At 35.1% G+C, this 14,172-nt stretch overlaps 1 protein-coding gene across 4 annotated transcripts in view; it reads left to right on the forward strand.

Annotated features, from left to right (window-relative positions):
- Window positions 1-1,293: 1,293 nt before the first annotated feature.
- LOC122006088 (kinesin-like protein KIN-14C) overlaps window positions 1,294-14,172 on the forward strand; it is a 25,152-nt gene continuing 12,273 nt past the window's right edge. For 2 of the 4 annotated variants that reach the window (XM_042561430.1, XM_042561432.1), the window contains exons 1-4: window positions 1,294-1,603; window positions 1,677-1,837; window positions 1,931-2,029; window positions 2,199-2,331. In XM_042561430.1, the coding sequence (XP_042417364.1) occupies window positions 1,561-1,603; window positions 1,677-1,837; window positions 1,931-2,029; window positions 2,199-2,331 (436 nt within the window). In that variant the 5' untranslated portion in view covers window positions 1,294-1,560. Of the gene's footprint in view, window positions 1,604-1,676; window positions 1,854-1,930; window positions 2,030-2,198; window positions 2,332-14,172 lie in introns of all 4 variants that reach the window. The other 2 variants (XM_042561431.1, XM_042561433.1) reach the window with 2 other exon arrangements.

Genomic DNA, 14,172 nt, shown 5'->3' on the forward strand with positions numbered 1-14,172 from the left:
TTTATAAATTACTGATATAAGGTATTCTAGATTTTTAATTGATTAATTAAAATTTTTTTTAATAATATATCGTAGTTGAGTTTCGAACTATACAGTTTTGAGAAATTTTTTTAATAATACGACGTAGTTGAGTCTTGAATTTTAGATCACTGATTGATTAATGCGAAAAATTTTCAATAATGCACTGTAGTTGAGTTTTGAATCCCTGATTAGGGTTATGGTGCAGTGACAAAATATCTAGGTTGTCATTCAGGTATTCGCGGTTCGAGCCCTAGTTATGATGAATTTGTAAGAATTTTTTTTCCAAATAGGGCACACAACTAAAGGATGTTAGGTTTTTGGGCTGCTCTTTTCGTGGGGACGGACGTACAATCATTGAATTCCTTATTAATGCGTTAGTAGAAATTACAAATAAATTTTGAAATTATTTTCAATATAAAAAATAAAAAAATATTAACATAATTTTATTATTAGTAAAGAGAATCCATTCTTAATAAAATAGTAACATATTATTATAACAAGTTTAACTAAAATTAGTATAATATATATTATTCTCTTAAAAAGTATTACATATAATATTGTTCGAAATGGGTTAAAATGTGAAATAAGATGCTACAATAATATTGAATGAATTTTACTAAATTGCAGCAATTTTAATTATATTAAAAAATATTTTAATATATAATTTGTGGTCATGTTAGTTAAAATAGTATTAACATAAAAGTTTTTTAAAAAAATAAAATAAATCGTGGTGTGATGTTTTTTAAAAAATTTAAAATGTCTTTTTAATGAGAATAAGATTTAAAAAAAATAAAATTTGCCCAATCAAATTCTCTCCACAGATATTCGAGTCCCTGGCGGTTGAACCGGGCTCCCGGCTCCATAGTCCTCTCCATCCATAGCGCCTCGCAGGTGGCACGTGTCGGTCTTCTCCCACTTCGCAAATCGTTTCTTAGGCGGGAAAAGCAAACGCCGTTGGCCGTTTTCCAATAGCTGACCTTGCTCAGTCTCATCGATAACGTTTCTCCAAACACAACTGCTCACCGACTGGCTTACCCCGCTTGTGGGGCCCACAATTTAGAGGATAAGCGTCGGGGCATTCAACTTCCCACAATGCGAATGGAAGCACCACTTCTTCGAATTGGTAATTCGTTTTAAATAACCCACATGTAGACCTGGATCGCCACTAGACAGGTCATGTGGGCACGCGAGAGGTCCCCTTTCGGAAGTACCGATCACGTTTCTTCCCCACGAAGAGAGTGGCGTGAGCAGACTTAACGCCGTCAAGTCTGAGAAATCAGAAAGCGACGGAGAGGAAGAGAGACGAGATGAAACAAAAAGTTGAAGCGAGAGAGACAAGGGAAGGCGGGCGCAGACAACATCGAGATTGGCGACAAGACAAGACGAAGCCTATCCGACAAACTCCACCTCGCTAGGGCGAAGCTTCGCCCGGTAGCTGATCTCAAGCTAGTCGTAGCGACGCTTATTCAGCTTTCTTCAACGGAACTCGGAATCGGCTGCTGCTGAAGTTGAATTTTTGAGACTTCAGTGGGTTGGAGTATGACAAGCAACATGGAAACTGTACATGTCGACGCTGGAGCTGGTAAAGTTTTGGCTTTTGATTGCTTTAAAAAACTTTCAGTTGGTACAGAGTTACAAAATTGTTTCTTTTACAGTTTCAGAAAAAAGGCGATCGGATTTGATTCGATGGTTGAATACTCTTTTCGTGGGTTTGAATATGCCTACGGGATCGTCGGAGGAAGAACTGAGAGCTCTGCTGTTAGAAGGCAGTGTTTTCTGTGGAATTTTGAGCCGGATCAGTCCAATTTTTTCGGAGGTATGACTATGAAGCGGTATGTTTTAGAGTTTGATCATCTTAGACATTGAGTCTTTTGATAGTTGCTTACTCGCTGTTATAAAATGTTCACAGGATGGTTCTCCTGAGAAACGGTTGATAAACATCAAAAAGTTTATCTCAGTTGTTGAGGAAATGGGATTCCCCAGTTTTAGACTTGTGGATCTGGAGCAGGTACCTGTCTACTCCGTTTAAAGTTAATTGGGATTTGAACTACAAGCAAGGGCACATTTGACATCCGTTTATGATCCAATAGTCAAAATTTATTTCCCCACCAAATTAAGCGTTCAATGCTTCATTTTCCCACTCGCTTGGTTTGTATTGTGCATCGTCACTGTTTCAGGCATCTATATCTAGAGTTGTGGAATGCCTTCTATCCATCAGGGATCACTTAAACTTAGACGTTGTTGAAGTTTCTCCTCCTGACCTGAACCAATCTGAAATCCAGCTAAGAAAGACGTGGAAATTTCCAAAAGGTTAGTCATTTTGTATGAAACTAGAATCCTTATCTGTCTCTCGTTGAGGTATAAATGTTAAAGAAATAACAAAATTATGATAGAAGTTGTAAAACCTAAGCTGCATGATCTCTAGAAATCGAATAAGAACCCGACATAGGAAATATAACAGTAAGCATGAATCTTGTTTCAACAAAAGCATGACATAACATCAAAGTATAAACAAAAGTGATAAGGAACCTAATTGAAGAGCCATTATCCTTGACTTGTGTCTGAGCGATCCCTACGGAAGAAAATGAAACACAAGCAAACGAAGAGATCTTCCATTCCAAGGGGCTTAGGGTTGACGGTGCCGCAAACTCTTGTTAATGGGGAATGAGGGTTCTATCAAGATGATGCTCTAAACCCTTGGGGGCGTCCCCTTATATAGACAACTAATTCGTTATCAACCTATAGATGATAACGGATCGGGTTAAAGAGTTCTACACATTAACTCACATCAAATAACCTGAAATCCAATAACCTTAAGTTAGATCACTTAAACGGATTCAGTTCACGTTTATATGCATAACTTACAAATAAGGCCACATAAAAGGGGATAATATCCAATAGTATCCTACTTGGGCTACTTGTGAGTTGTATATGAAATACAAGTAAAACTTTAGGTAATATCAAATTTTATGAGTAAGAACAATTTGGTTCATTAACTTATTGATATAGGACTAAAGAGGTCATAGCGATGGTTCAAAATTTCGTTCCGTGCTGGGTGGAAATGGCAAAACTTACCGTTTCGCCAGCGCACCGAAACCGACACCAGGCCAGTGAAGATTTAGTCACGTCATCGTGTGTGCTAGGAAGAATCGCGCGCACGTGACAGCATGGGTAGCGTTGTCAGACTCTTCTGGCGCCGCCGAAAGCGTCGCTGATCACTTGAAGCATCGTAGGCGCCAAAGGCATCATGACGCAACGTTTTTGGCGGCGTCGAAAGCGTCACGGGACTCTTCCGGCGCCACCGGAAGCATCTCCGGACGCCTTCGATGCCATCAGAGGTGTCGTCGGATGCCTTCGGCGTAGTCGGAGGCATCTGCGTGTTGCGGTCGCAGGCGGGCGTATCGCGGGGCATGGTGTTACTGTGTAAAATTAACCCTAATTAAATCAAACAATTCCCACTTAACTGTGATATTTTAAAGAGGCTTTCATAAACCCTAATTAAGTTATCCTAATAAAATACAAAAAATATATTTATAATTTTTTTAAAATTAATAAATTTTATTAAATAATATTCTGAAATTATCTTTTCTGTTTTAAATTTTATTTACAAATTTTTAAAAAAATTATAAAAATTATAATAAATCAAATTTATATTCTTTTATATTTTTTAATTATTTTGTATTTTTTTACTCTTTTAATGTTTAATTGATATTTTAATTTTTTTTATTATTTTAAATATATATATTATTTAAATTATTAAATAAATAAATAGTTAATTTATATGATTATTATATATAAAATGGTATTTTGTATTAATTTATATAATTATAATTATTTAATCTGGATATTGGAGAACTATAAAGGTTATCTAAGCAAAATATTACAAGAACCCTTCAATTTGATTCACGTCACTTCTTTTAGTATTAGTAATGTAACATATTATGAAATTATGATGTATCAATTTTCATTTGAGTTATTGATAGATCATTTTTTTTTAAAGAAAATTATATTTAATTATTTTTTCTAAAAATATTAAATTGTTTAATAATGGAGAACTTATATAAAATCAATATATAACTTATTTTTAAATTATACACAATAAATTTATTTATCTAATAATTATTATATAAAAAAGGGCAGCCCGGTGCACTAATAATTACTATATATAAATAAAAAATACCGAAATCGTATCTGCATGACACGATACGATATCAAAATCGTATTGTTCTGGTTTGGGACTGAAACCTCGGCAAGGGTCGAGATTTTAAACCTTGGTCATAGCTACTATATATGCCTGTAACAAACCCTAATAGTAATCATAATATCAATGACATTAATGACATAGATCAAGATATAGATGTGTAGTGTGGAAATTATATGAAATATGATTAGTACATGTCAATTTTCAACTAGTCCTAAGTGACCCAAAATTGTCTGATTATATTTGCAAATACCTTATGCTAAACTGCAATAGTAATCATGATCTAAACCTTATGATTCCTAAATGAGATTTATATCATATTTACTTAATGCTAAACAGCAGTAGTAAATCATGATACTTTATTTTAGAGTGTTAAATAAACAAACAAAATTCCCATTAATGTTTTAAACTTTAAGTACGTATAATAATTAAAATAAAATGTTTGTCTTTATTAACATAGAGCAGTAAATGAATATAGACTCCCACTAAATGAGTCTTTCTATAAAGACTCATATCCACAACATGTGCATGAAACACCTTAGGTACCAAACCCTTGGTGAGTTGATCTTTCAACATGGAATCTGTATTAATGTGCTCTATCGTGACCTAATGACTCTCAACTATTTCTTTAACTGCGAAAACTTGATGTCGATATGCTTGGATTTTGACGAACTGCGGTTGTTCTTGACATACAATTTGCTTTAGTATCACAGTTAATCCTCAATTATCTATTAATGCCATCAATAATTTGCAATGTTGTGATGAAGTTCTGCAGCCAAATACTGGGATTGAATGCTTCGTAGCATGTTACGAATTCTGCCTTCATACTTCATAGTAGAAGTGTTTGTTGGCGTCTGCTTGATGCTCTTCCAAGATATAGCCCCTCCAGCTAGTATTAAAATATAGCCCAAAGTCGGCCTCCTGCTATCCAAGCATCCCGCATAATCGAAGTTTGATCACCTCTAGGTGATCTGACCTCTGATACATGAGCATGTGCCCCTTAGTTCTTTGCAAATACTACATCACTCTCTTTACTGCTTTCAGTGTGATGGTCTTGAGTTACTAACATTTCTCCCTAACATCCTCACTATAAACGTTTTATCTGATCGAGTACAAATCTGTGCATACATGTGACTTCCCACAACTGACACATAAGGGAATTGTTCCATCTCCTTTATTTCAAGTTCAAGTTGTGGGCATTGCTGCAAGATGAATTTGTCACCTCTAGACACAGGAGTGTCACTTGGTATACAATTCTGCATACCATACCTTATAAGCACCCTTTCAATATAGGCATTTTGTGATAGTCCAAACTTGAATGATCATGACAAATTTGTATGCCTAAAACAAAGGATGCTCACTAAGATCTTTCATTTCAAAATACTAGATAGAAATAACTTGGTTTCATGCAATAGATCCTTATTATTGCTCATAAGTAATATGACATTCACATGCAGAACAAGTATAACAAATTTGCTTCCACTGAACTTGATATATATGCACTGATCAAAAGGGTTTTCTCTAAATCCAAAAGAGTTGACCACTTGATTAAATTTTCGATATCACTGACGGGATGTCTGTTTCAAATCATAATTGGACTTCTTTAATCTATATAATAGGTGCTTTGAGTCTGAGTTCTCCGGTTGCACCATATATATAGACTCCTCAATGTCTCCATTAATGAATGCAACCTTTATGTCCATTTGGTGTTGCTCTAAATTATATTGAATTACAAGTGTTATGATTACTCTAAGGGAGTCTTTCATTGACACAAGGGAGAAAGTCTCATTATAATTAATATCTTTCTTCTGAGTGAATCTCTTAGCAACAAGACAAGCCTTATACTTTTCGACATTGCCTCTTAAATCCCACTTGGTTTTAAATATCCATTTATAGTCAATGAATTTCGAACCTTCAAGCAATTTGACAAGTTCCAAACGTCATTGTTGCCATAAGCTTTAACTCTTCTTGCATGACGTTAATCCACCTTTCAGAGTTAGAGTATTGTTTGACTTTTTGGAAAGATGCAGGATTACTTTCCAACCCTATGTCAAAATCGTGCTCTTGGAGATAAACGTACTCATGAGAAATCGTGGTTCTCTGTTTCCTCGTGGATCACCTTAATGACACTTGTGTTTGAGGTGACTGAGGTACTTGTTGGCAATATCTCAATTTGAGTGATAGACTCCTCCAATTGCATTGGAGATAACACAAGAATATCTTGACTCACTACTTTGATGTGTAATATCCATAATGTGTGGTATGGAAATCATACTGCTACTAATTGCACTAGTAGTGATAACAGGAGGGTCGCTAATGCTTTTCTCAAAAGATACTCACTTCCATTGTCCTCAATAAATTTGATGTTTCCCGTTTCAAAGGAGGATCTCTTAGAGGGATCGTAAAATTTTATCCCCTTGATTTCGCAGAGTAATATACAAAATTGCAACTAATTGTTCTTGAGTCCAGTTTCCTTTCGTTAGGCCTATAAGGCCTAACCTCAGCTGGACGACCTAGACATGTAAATGCCTTATGCTAGGTTGTCTATCCGTCCACATCTCGAATGAGGTTTTAGTTACTGTCTTACTCGGTACTCTATTAAGTAGGTAAACTGCAGGCTTGAGTGTTTCGCCCATAAAGACTACGGTAGAGAAGTGTAGGCCATCATACTCTCACGCCTTAGTCTCTCCTCCTCTTGGACGCATTGAGCTATAAGCTCATTCAATGTCTACTTTTCTTTTTGACTATTATGAGATATCTTAAAAGTAGTGAATTGTGCACGCAAAGACATCAAGGCGAAATACACTAACATAGACTTAAATATATCGAGTTTAAGTACTTTCAGACTTGTGACAATATTGGACATCTCCATAATGTACTCTTTGATATTTCCTTTGTCGTTATACACAGTTACCAACTTCGAAAGAAGTGTGAAAGTCTCGACCATTTCGTTTGGCCATGAAATAGTCTGCTAATTGGCTAAGGAAACTCCTAACATCCTCTCCCTCAATTATAAAGCCTTTAATTGGTGCCAGAATGGAAAACCTCATAATACTTAAACACATGCGGTTCGATCGCTCATACTTTTCAAATTCTGCCCTCGCTCTATAATGTCGGCACTAGTCAGGGGTACAGAGCGATCATACCTCAATGCATAGTCAAGTCCATACAACTTAAGATTACAATCACTTATTATTTCCGGTCAGCAAAATTCAAACAAGTTAATGTAGGGATATTATTAATAGTGATAGTTACAAAATTGCACTGAAATTAAAAGAGGGTAGAGTATATAGGTTCACGATTTAATTAAAGTCAAGAACATGAATAAAATTATGCAAATAAAATGAAATTTTAAATGCATATAAATGGACTCTTTATGAGATACTAAATACAATATTGCATTTTACTCTGTGGACTAAAATTCAATTTGTTAGCAATACTCTCTAATATAATTCAATATTTAATTGGCTACATAATGAGTCTTCCTTTGGGCGACCAATTATGTGCATAATTCGACACTTTATATGTTATAACTTGGTCCATAGCTTACAATAACTTTAATCTGTCACATAATATGTCTTTTTTGGGCCGACATATTTTGTGCATGATTTAAACAAAATAAATTTTGTTCTATAGTTGTAGGCTACATTGAACATATATCTCGCATAAAAATAATTTTCCGGGCTAATTACTTTTAGCATAGATATATGTCTAAACCTACCTAATGTGCCTTCCTTTGGGTGACATAATAGTTCAATTTAGTAGCATGTGTGTAGATAGACCCAAAAAAACTTTAGGAACTTTAACTGAATAGATCAACACTTAATCAGTTTGATAATTAATTGATTGGTACTCAATCGATTACCACATCAATTGATAATTAATCGATTAATTAACCATTTAATAGCATGTGTGTATGCGACTACAGGTTCATATATAGAACACATCCTTAAGAAGATGAAGCTTCCTTGAAGTTCTTTAATTAAATCATTATTTAATACCAATTAATCCATTCTCACTGTTTCACGTAGAAAAGAATGTGTTAATCAATTGGAACAAATCCAATCGATTAATAATTGATCTTTTAAAGATTTTCATCGATTGGAAAAAATTTTGATTGATTGATAATTGATCCTGTCGCGAGTTTAAGGTTGTGATTGGAAAAATTCCCAATCGAATGATATCATCAATCAATTAGGTTAATTGATTTCAATCGATTTTATCACGATTTTCTTCTATTAATCGATTGGATAAAATTCCTAATCAATTGATGATATCAATCGATTAGCGATTCCAATCTATTTGTCACGGTTTTAAGTTAGTAATCTATTGACAAAAATTGCTAGTCAATTGGTAGCATCGAATTGATTGCCTTATCGTTTAAAATTGATCCCGTATTCGATCTAGTCGTGCTAATCGACTGGAGAAATTCATCAATCGATTGGTGTCTATCAATTGAATTGATTGGGTAATCTATTCGACTAGGTTCTGTTCGTAATTTTAGACTTGATAATCGATTGGCCGACCAAGCCAATTGATTGAGCCATCGTGATTTGACTTAAAATTAGGTTAAACGCGACGGTTCTTCTTGAAGATGACGGTGGTTCACCACTGTTCTTCGTGATAATCACGAAAAACTTGGACAACAAGCCTTTCTTAGGTTTTCTTATACAAGATTTTCGACAATCAAATACTAGCAAAGCCTAATCTAGCATGTAAACAAAGATCGATAAAAAACAAATATTATTGCTATGAAATCGAAGAAATAGAGCTTTCGCTCTGATACCAATTGATGGAAGTTGTAAAACCTAAGCCGCATGATCTCTATAAACTGAATAAGAACTCTACATAGGAAATACAATAGTAAGCATGGATCTTGTTTCAACGAAAGCATGGCATAACATCACAGCATAAACAAAATGATAGGAACCCAGGGGCCTATCACGTGGAAAAATCGAAAGAGAAAAACGAAAAGAGGATAGGGTGATCACTTCGAGGGATCGACCTCCAATAATCAAATGAAATTGATTAACTAAAAGGGAAATTACTTGTCTTCCAAAATTACGTAACGTCTCTTTAAATAGACACCTAACGACCTTTTCAAAGGAAAAGGTATAAAATAAAAATAAAATAAAAATACATTTTCAAGAGAAAATGTCTTATCTAAAATTTGTCTTATAAAAGGAAAAACTCTAAAACTTATCTTAGAAAAGGAAATAAAGTTAAAGGATTTATTTGAATAGATCCATTAAAGGATCCTATCATTCGACCGCCCTTCAAAACAACCCTGTCCTCAAGGTTTTTTAGCAATAAACTCTGGAACATTTTCTTGAATGGTATCATATAATTCATAAGTACTGCTCCGATTCTAACTTCGGATGCATCGAGTTCAATGACAAATTGCTTATTAGATAGTGCAAGAACTAGTGTTGTTCATCATAGCCTCCTTTAAATTCTGGAATACCTTTTTTGCTTCAAGACACCATCTAAATGCATCTGTGAGATCCAAAAAATCACGTAATACCTTGATACTCTTTGGGGTGGGCCACTCCATCATAACTAGCACTTTTGAGGGATTAGTAGCTACTCCTTTTTGGCTTACAATATGACCAAGGTATTCCACCTTAGTTGTCCCAAAGTTGCACTTAGCTCTTTTCACAGAAAGAGAATGCTCACGCAAAAGAGTGAGTACTTTATAAAGGTGATGCAAATGATCTTCGAACGATGAACTATAAATAAGGATGTCATCAAAGAAATTCAAAACAAACTTACAGAGGTAAGGCCTGAAGATATCATTCATCAAACTTTGGAATGTAGAAGACACATTAGTTAAATCGAAAGACATGACTAAAAATTCATAATGACCATCATGAGTTTGAAATGTTGTTTTTGGAATGTCTAGCTGATGGATTCTTATTTGATGGAAGCCTAAGTGAAGATTCAACTTTGAGAAGAATGAGGAACCTCCTAATTCATCAAGTAATTCATCAATGATGGGGATGGGGTACTTGTCTTTCATTGTAATTTTATTGAGTGTCCGGTAATCTACACATATTCGCCAATTTCTATCTTTCTTTCGTACAAGTAGTACTGGAGAAGAATATGGAATAACACTTGGGTGAACGATACCAGCCTGAAGCATCTCTTGTACAATCTTCTCAATTTCCTCCTGTATGTATGGGTAGCGATAAGACCTAACATTTGCTTTAGGATCTTTTTTAATGGAGAGTTGCATGAGAAAAATGGAGCAATCTTTCTTTAATAATTGCTCTGCCTGATAACTACTGATTGATGTGATAGTATCTTGTCTCTTGCCTCTGATACAAACTTCTTTTCCTTGATCTTGGAAGCGCATTGTTAGTTGAGAGAAATTCCATATTATGTCTCCTAATGTTTTCAACCATTGTGCTCCAAGTACAACATCACATCCATTTAGGGGAAGAAGAAAGAGATCTGTCATTAATTCATAATTTGGTAAGAAAATTTTAATACTATTGCACTTTCCTGGACTTGTAAGTGATCTTCCATCCGTCATCTTAACATCAAATGTAGATGCTTGCTCTATTTTTTGTTTAAGCCTGCTTGCCAAGGTTGAGTCAAGAAAATTGTTGGTGCTTCCTGAATCAATAAGTATCATTACTGGTTGTTTTTAATGAATCCTTTTACCTTCATCATTTGCGGAATTTGTAGTCCTTCTAAGGCATGAACTGATATTGTCATAGAGTCATATTGTACTTCGTTGATATTATCTTGTGTTTCACCTTCATCGAAATCATCTTCTTCCTCAGAGTTCTCTATTGGTTCAATCATCAATATCCTCTTTTGCTTGCATTGATGACCACGGTGCCAATTTTCATCGCAATGCCAGCATAATCCCTTTGTCATTCTTTCCTTGATCTCTTCTTTTGTCAATCTATGGGGTGTTGAACAATGTGATGTGTTTTCATGAATTACCTTATTATTTCTTCTTCCTTCCTCATTGATCTTCTCTTCTTGTAGTCGTGCAAAGGATAAGGCAGTCTTCATGGTGCGGGGTTGATTCATTTTTACTTCTCGTCGTATCTCAAGGCGAAGTCTTCAATAAAAGTGCCTAGTAATTGCTTTTCTGACCAATCACGAGTTCGATTAGAGAGTTGCTCGAATCGTCCTTGGTACTCTAGTACGGTTGTAGTCTGTCGAATTTGGCCAATTCTCCATCAACATTCTCATAATCGGAGGGACCAAATCGATTGAGAAGTTCTTCTTTGAATTCCTCCCATTTTGGAGGTCCATGACATGCTTTAAGCCAGTCATACCATTGGATGACATCGCCTTCGAGGTTTATATATGCTAATTCTACCTTTGCATGGTCCGGTGTGCTGTGGAAGCGAAAATATTTTTCAGCCCTTTAAATCCATCCAATCGGATCGTTGTTCTCCTAGTGAGGAAACTTCACTTTCATACGCGGAAGGTTGTGCTCTCGATCTTTATTTGAGTTCGCTCCTTGATCATATTGTTGTTGTTGAGACTGTTGATTTATTCCCCTTTTGGGTAGTATGTTTGAGCTGGAATGTGCTTTTAAACGATCCTTCAATTCTTGCACTATTGTGACCAATAATGTCATAGTTTTTTCGAGTTTATCCATCCTTGTCTCGTGCTTAGCTTCAAACTCCAGAGCCCATTTAGTGTCAAGTTGAGATCCTCCGGTCGTCATGTCAGAGTAGATTTTCTTCTCTTGAAGTCGGGTTAAGACCATGCGCTTGTTGAAGTTGCTGCGAGATACTATAGGGCAATGATGAAGTGAACGCGCTCTGATACCAAGTTGATAGGAACCCAGGGGCCTATCCCGTGGAAAAATCAAAAGAGAAAAACGAAAAGGGGATAGGGTGATCACTTCGAGGGGATCGACCTCCAATAATCAAATGAAATTGATTAATTAAAAGGGAAATTACTTGTCTTCCAAAATTACATAACGTCTCTTTAAATAGACACCTAAACGACCTTTTCAAAGGAAAAGACATAAAATAAAATAAAAAAATTACATCTTCAAGAGAAAATGTCTTATCTAAAACTTGTCTTATAAAAGGAAAATGTCTAAAACTTATCTTAGAAAAGGAAATAAAGTTAAAGGATTTATTTGAATAGATCCATTAAAGGATCCTATCACAAAAGCGACAAGGAATCTGATTAAAGAGTCATTATCCTTGTTTTGTGTCTTGTCTGAGCCATCGTTGTGGAAGAAGATGAAGCAGAAGCAAATGATGAGATCTTCTTGCAACGCCCGCCCTTCATATGACGGGGTTACGGGAACATACATGCATATTAATCTATTTCTAAAGCAGCGGAAGTATTTATTCATATATTTTTCTTTCTTTTAAACACAAATAACTAATTATCTAAACATCTATAATCATGTGAGCATGTTTAGCATAATTTTAAATTTAAGAAGTCATGATATCAACTTCTAACATAAGCATGAATAAGTGTTAAGTAATCATGCAAAACATTAACATAGGGTAGGCATAGTTCATATCAAGCATACATTAACATAAGCAGGTCTTTTTCCTTAGCCGAGCCACCACCACACACATCTCTTGCCCCTCCTGCTGCTCCCTTAGTTTATCCATCCTTTACCTTTATCTGCGGTACAAGGAAAGTAAACTATAAGCACACAGGCTTAGTAAGATCCTTTCCTACTCACAAAAAAAAAACATATATCATAGCATGATCACATAAGCATATAGCATGGAGACATAATCATCTAAACATCATATCATGTAAAAGAGCATCATAACATATCATATCATCTTATATAAGAGTATCATATCATACGTATCATATCATGAAAGAGCATCATGTCATATCATAACATATCGTATCATATGATAAAAGCGCATAATATCATATAATATCATAACATATAATAGCATAAAAGAGCATCATGTCTTATGATATCATAACATATCATATCATAAAAGAGCATCATGTCATATCAGATCATAACATATCATATCCTAAAAGTATATGCAGGGTCTTTCGAAAATATGGAAGTATTATGGTATGCAGATGTCTTTTAAAAAACTATATCATATCGTAAAGTATATACGAGATGTCTTTCGAAAATATACGTGTAAAAGTGTCTTTTAAAAAACTCGTATAATACTTAAATATAATCTACGACATGGTATACCCGTAGCATAAATGCGGCTTGTGATCCACTGGACGGGGTAGCTGGTCCCGAACCTACTGGGGATGCAGATTAGGTACTACGTTAAATGGAAACTGAGAACTAAGGCCCATCCCTTGGACTAACAGGTCAGGTGAGCCGTATAAAAAGTAAAGTAGCATGTCATATTTACTTATCATATCATGAAGAGGTCCCAACTAATAGGGAAGTAACTCTTAGGCCTTTATTTGTCATATCATAAAGAGTGCTCTTAATCCCAACTAATAGGGAAACATCTCTTAGGCCTTTTCTTGTCATATCATAAAGCATGCATACTTGAGCATATAGCCCATCATAAGAGTCATTATCATGCATGATTCATAAGCATACATAAATGAGCATAGAACATATCATAGGGAAACATAATCATGCATGGAAAACATTAACTATCATCTCCTAATTCATATCATAGCATGGGAGACACATAGTAAATCATAATTGGGTCTCTAACCCTAATTCCATGGAGTGGCAGAAACATGCAAGGTATTGTCCTAGGCTACAAGCAACATAAAAGCATATCAACCCTAAACCAACTTTATAACACTTATCATAAAGAACATCATGAGCATGTTTAGTTTAGGTTCTAAGCTTCCTAGGTCTTTTAATCTTGTCATGGCCGAAACTTGCCAAGCATGAATCTAGGTTACAAGTAACATAAAAGCATGTGAACCCTAAACCAACTTCATATCATATACCATAAGGAGCATCATGAGCATGTTTAGTTTAGATTCTAAGCTTCCTAGGT

The sequence above is a fragment of the Zingiber officinale genome, chromosome 7B, assembly GCF_018446385.1.
Source record: "Zingiber officinale cultivar Zhangliang chromosome 7B, Zo_v1.1, whole genome shotgun sequence".
NCBI classification, from domain to species: Eukaryota; Viridiplantae; Streptophyta; class Magnoliopsida; order Zingiberales; family Zingiberaceae; genus Zingiber; species Zingiber officinale.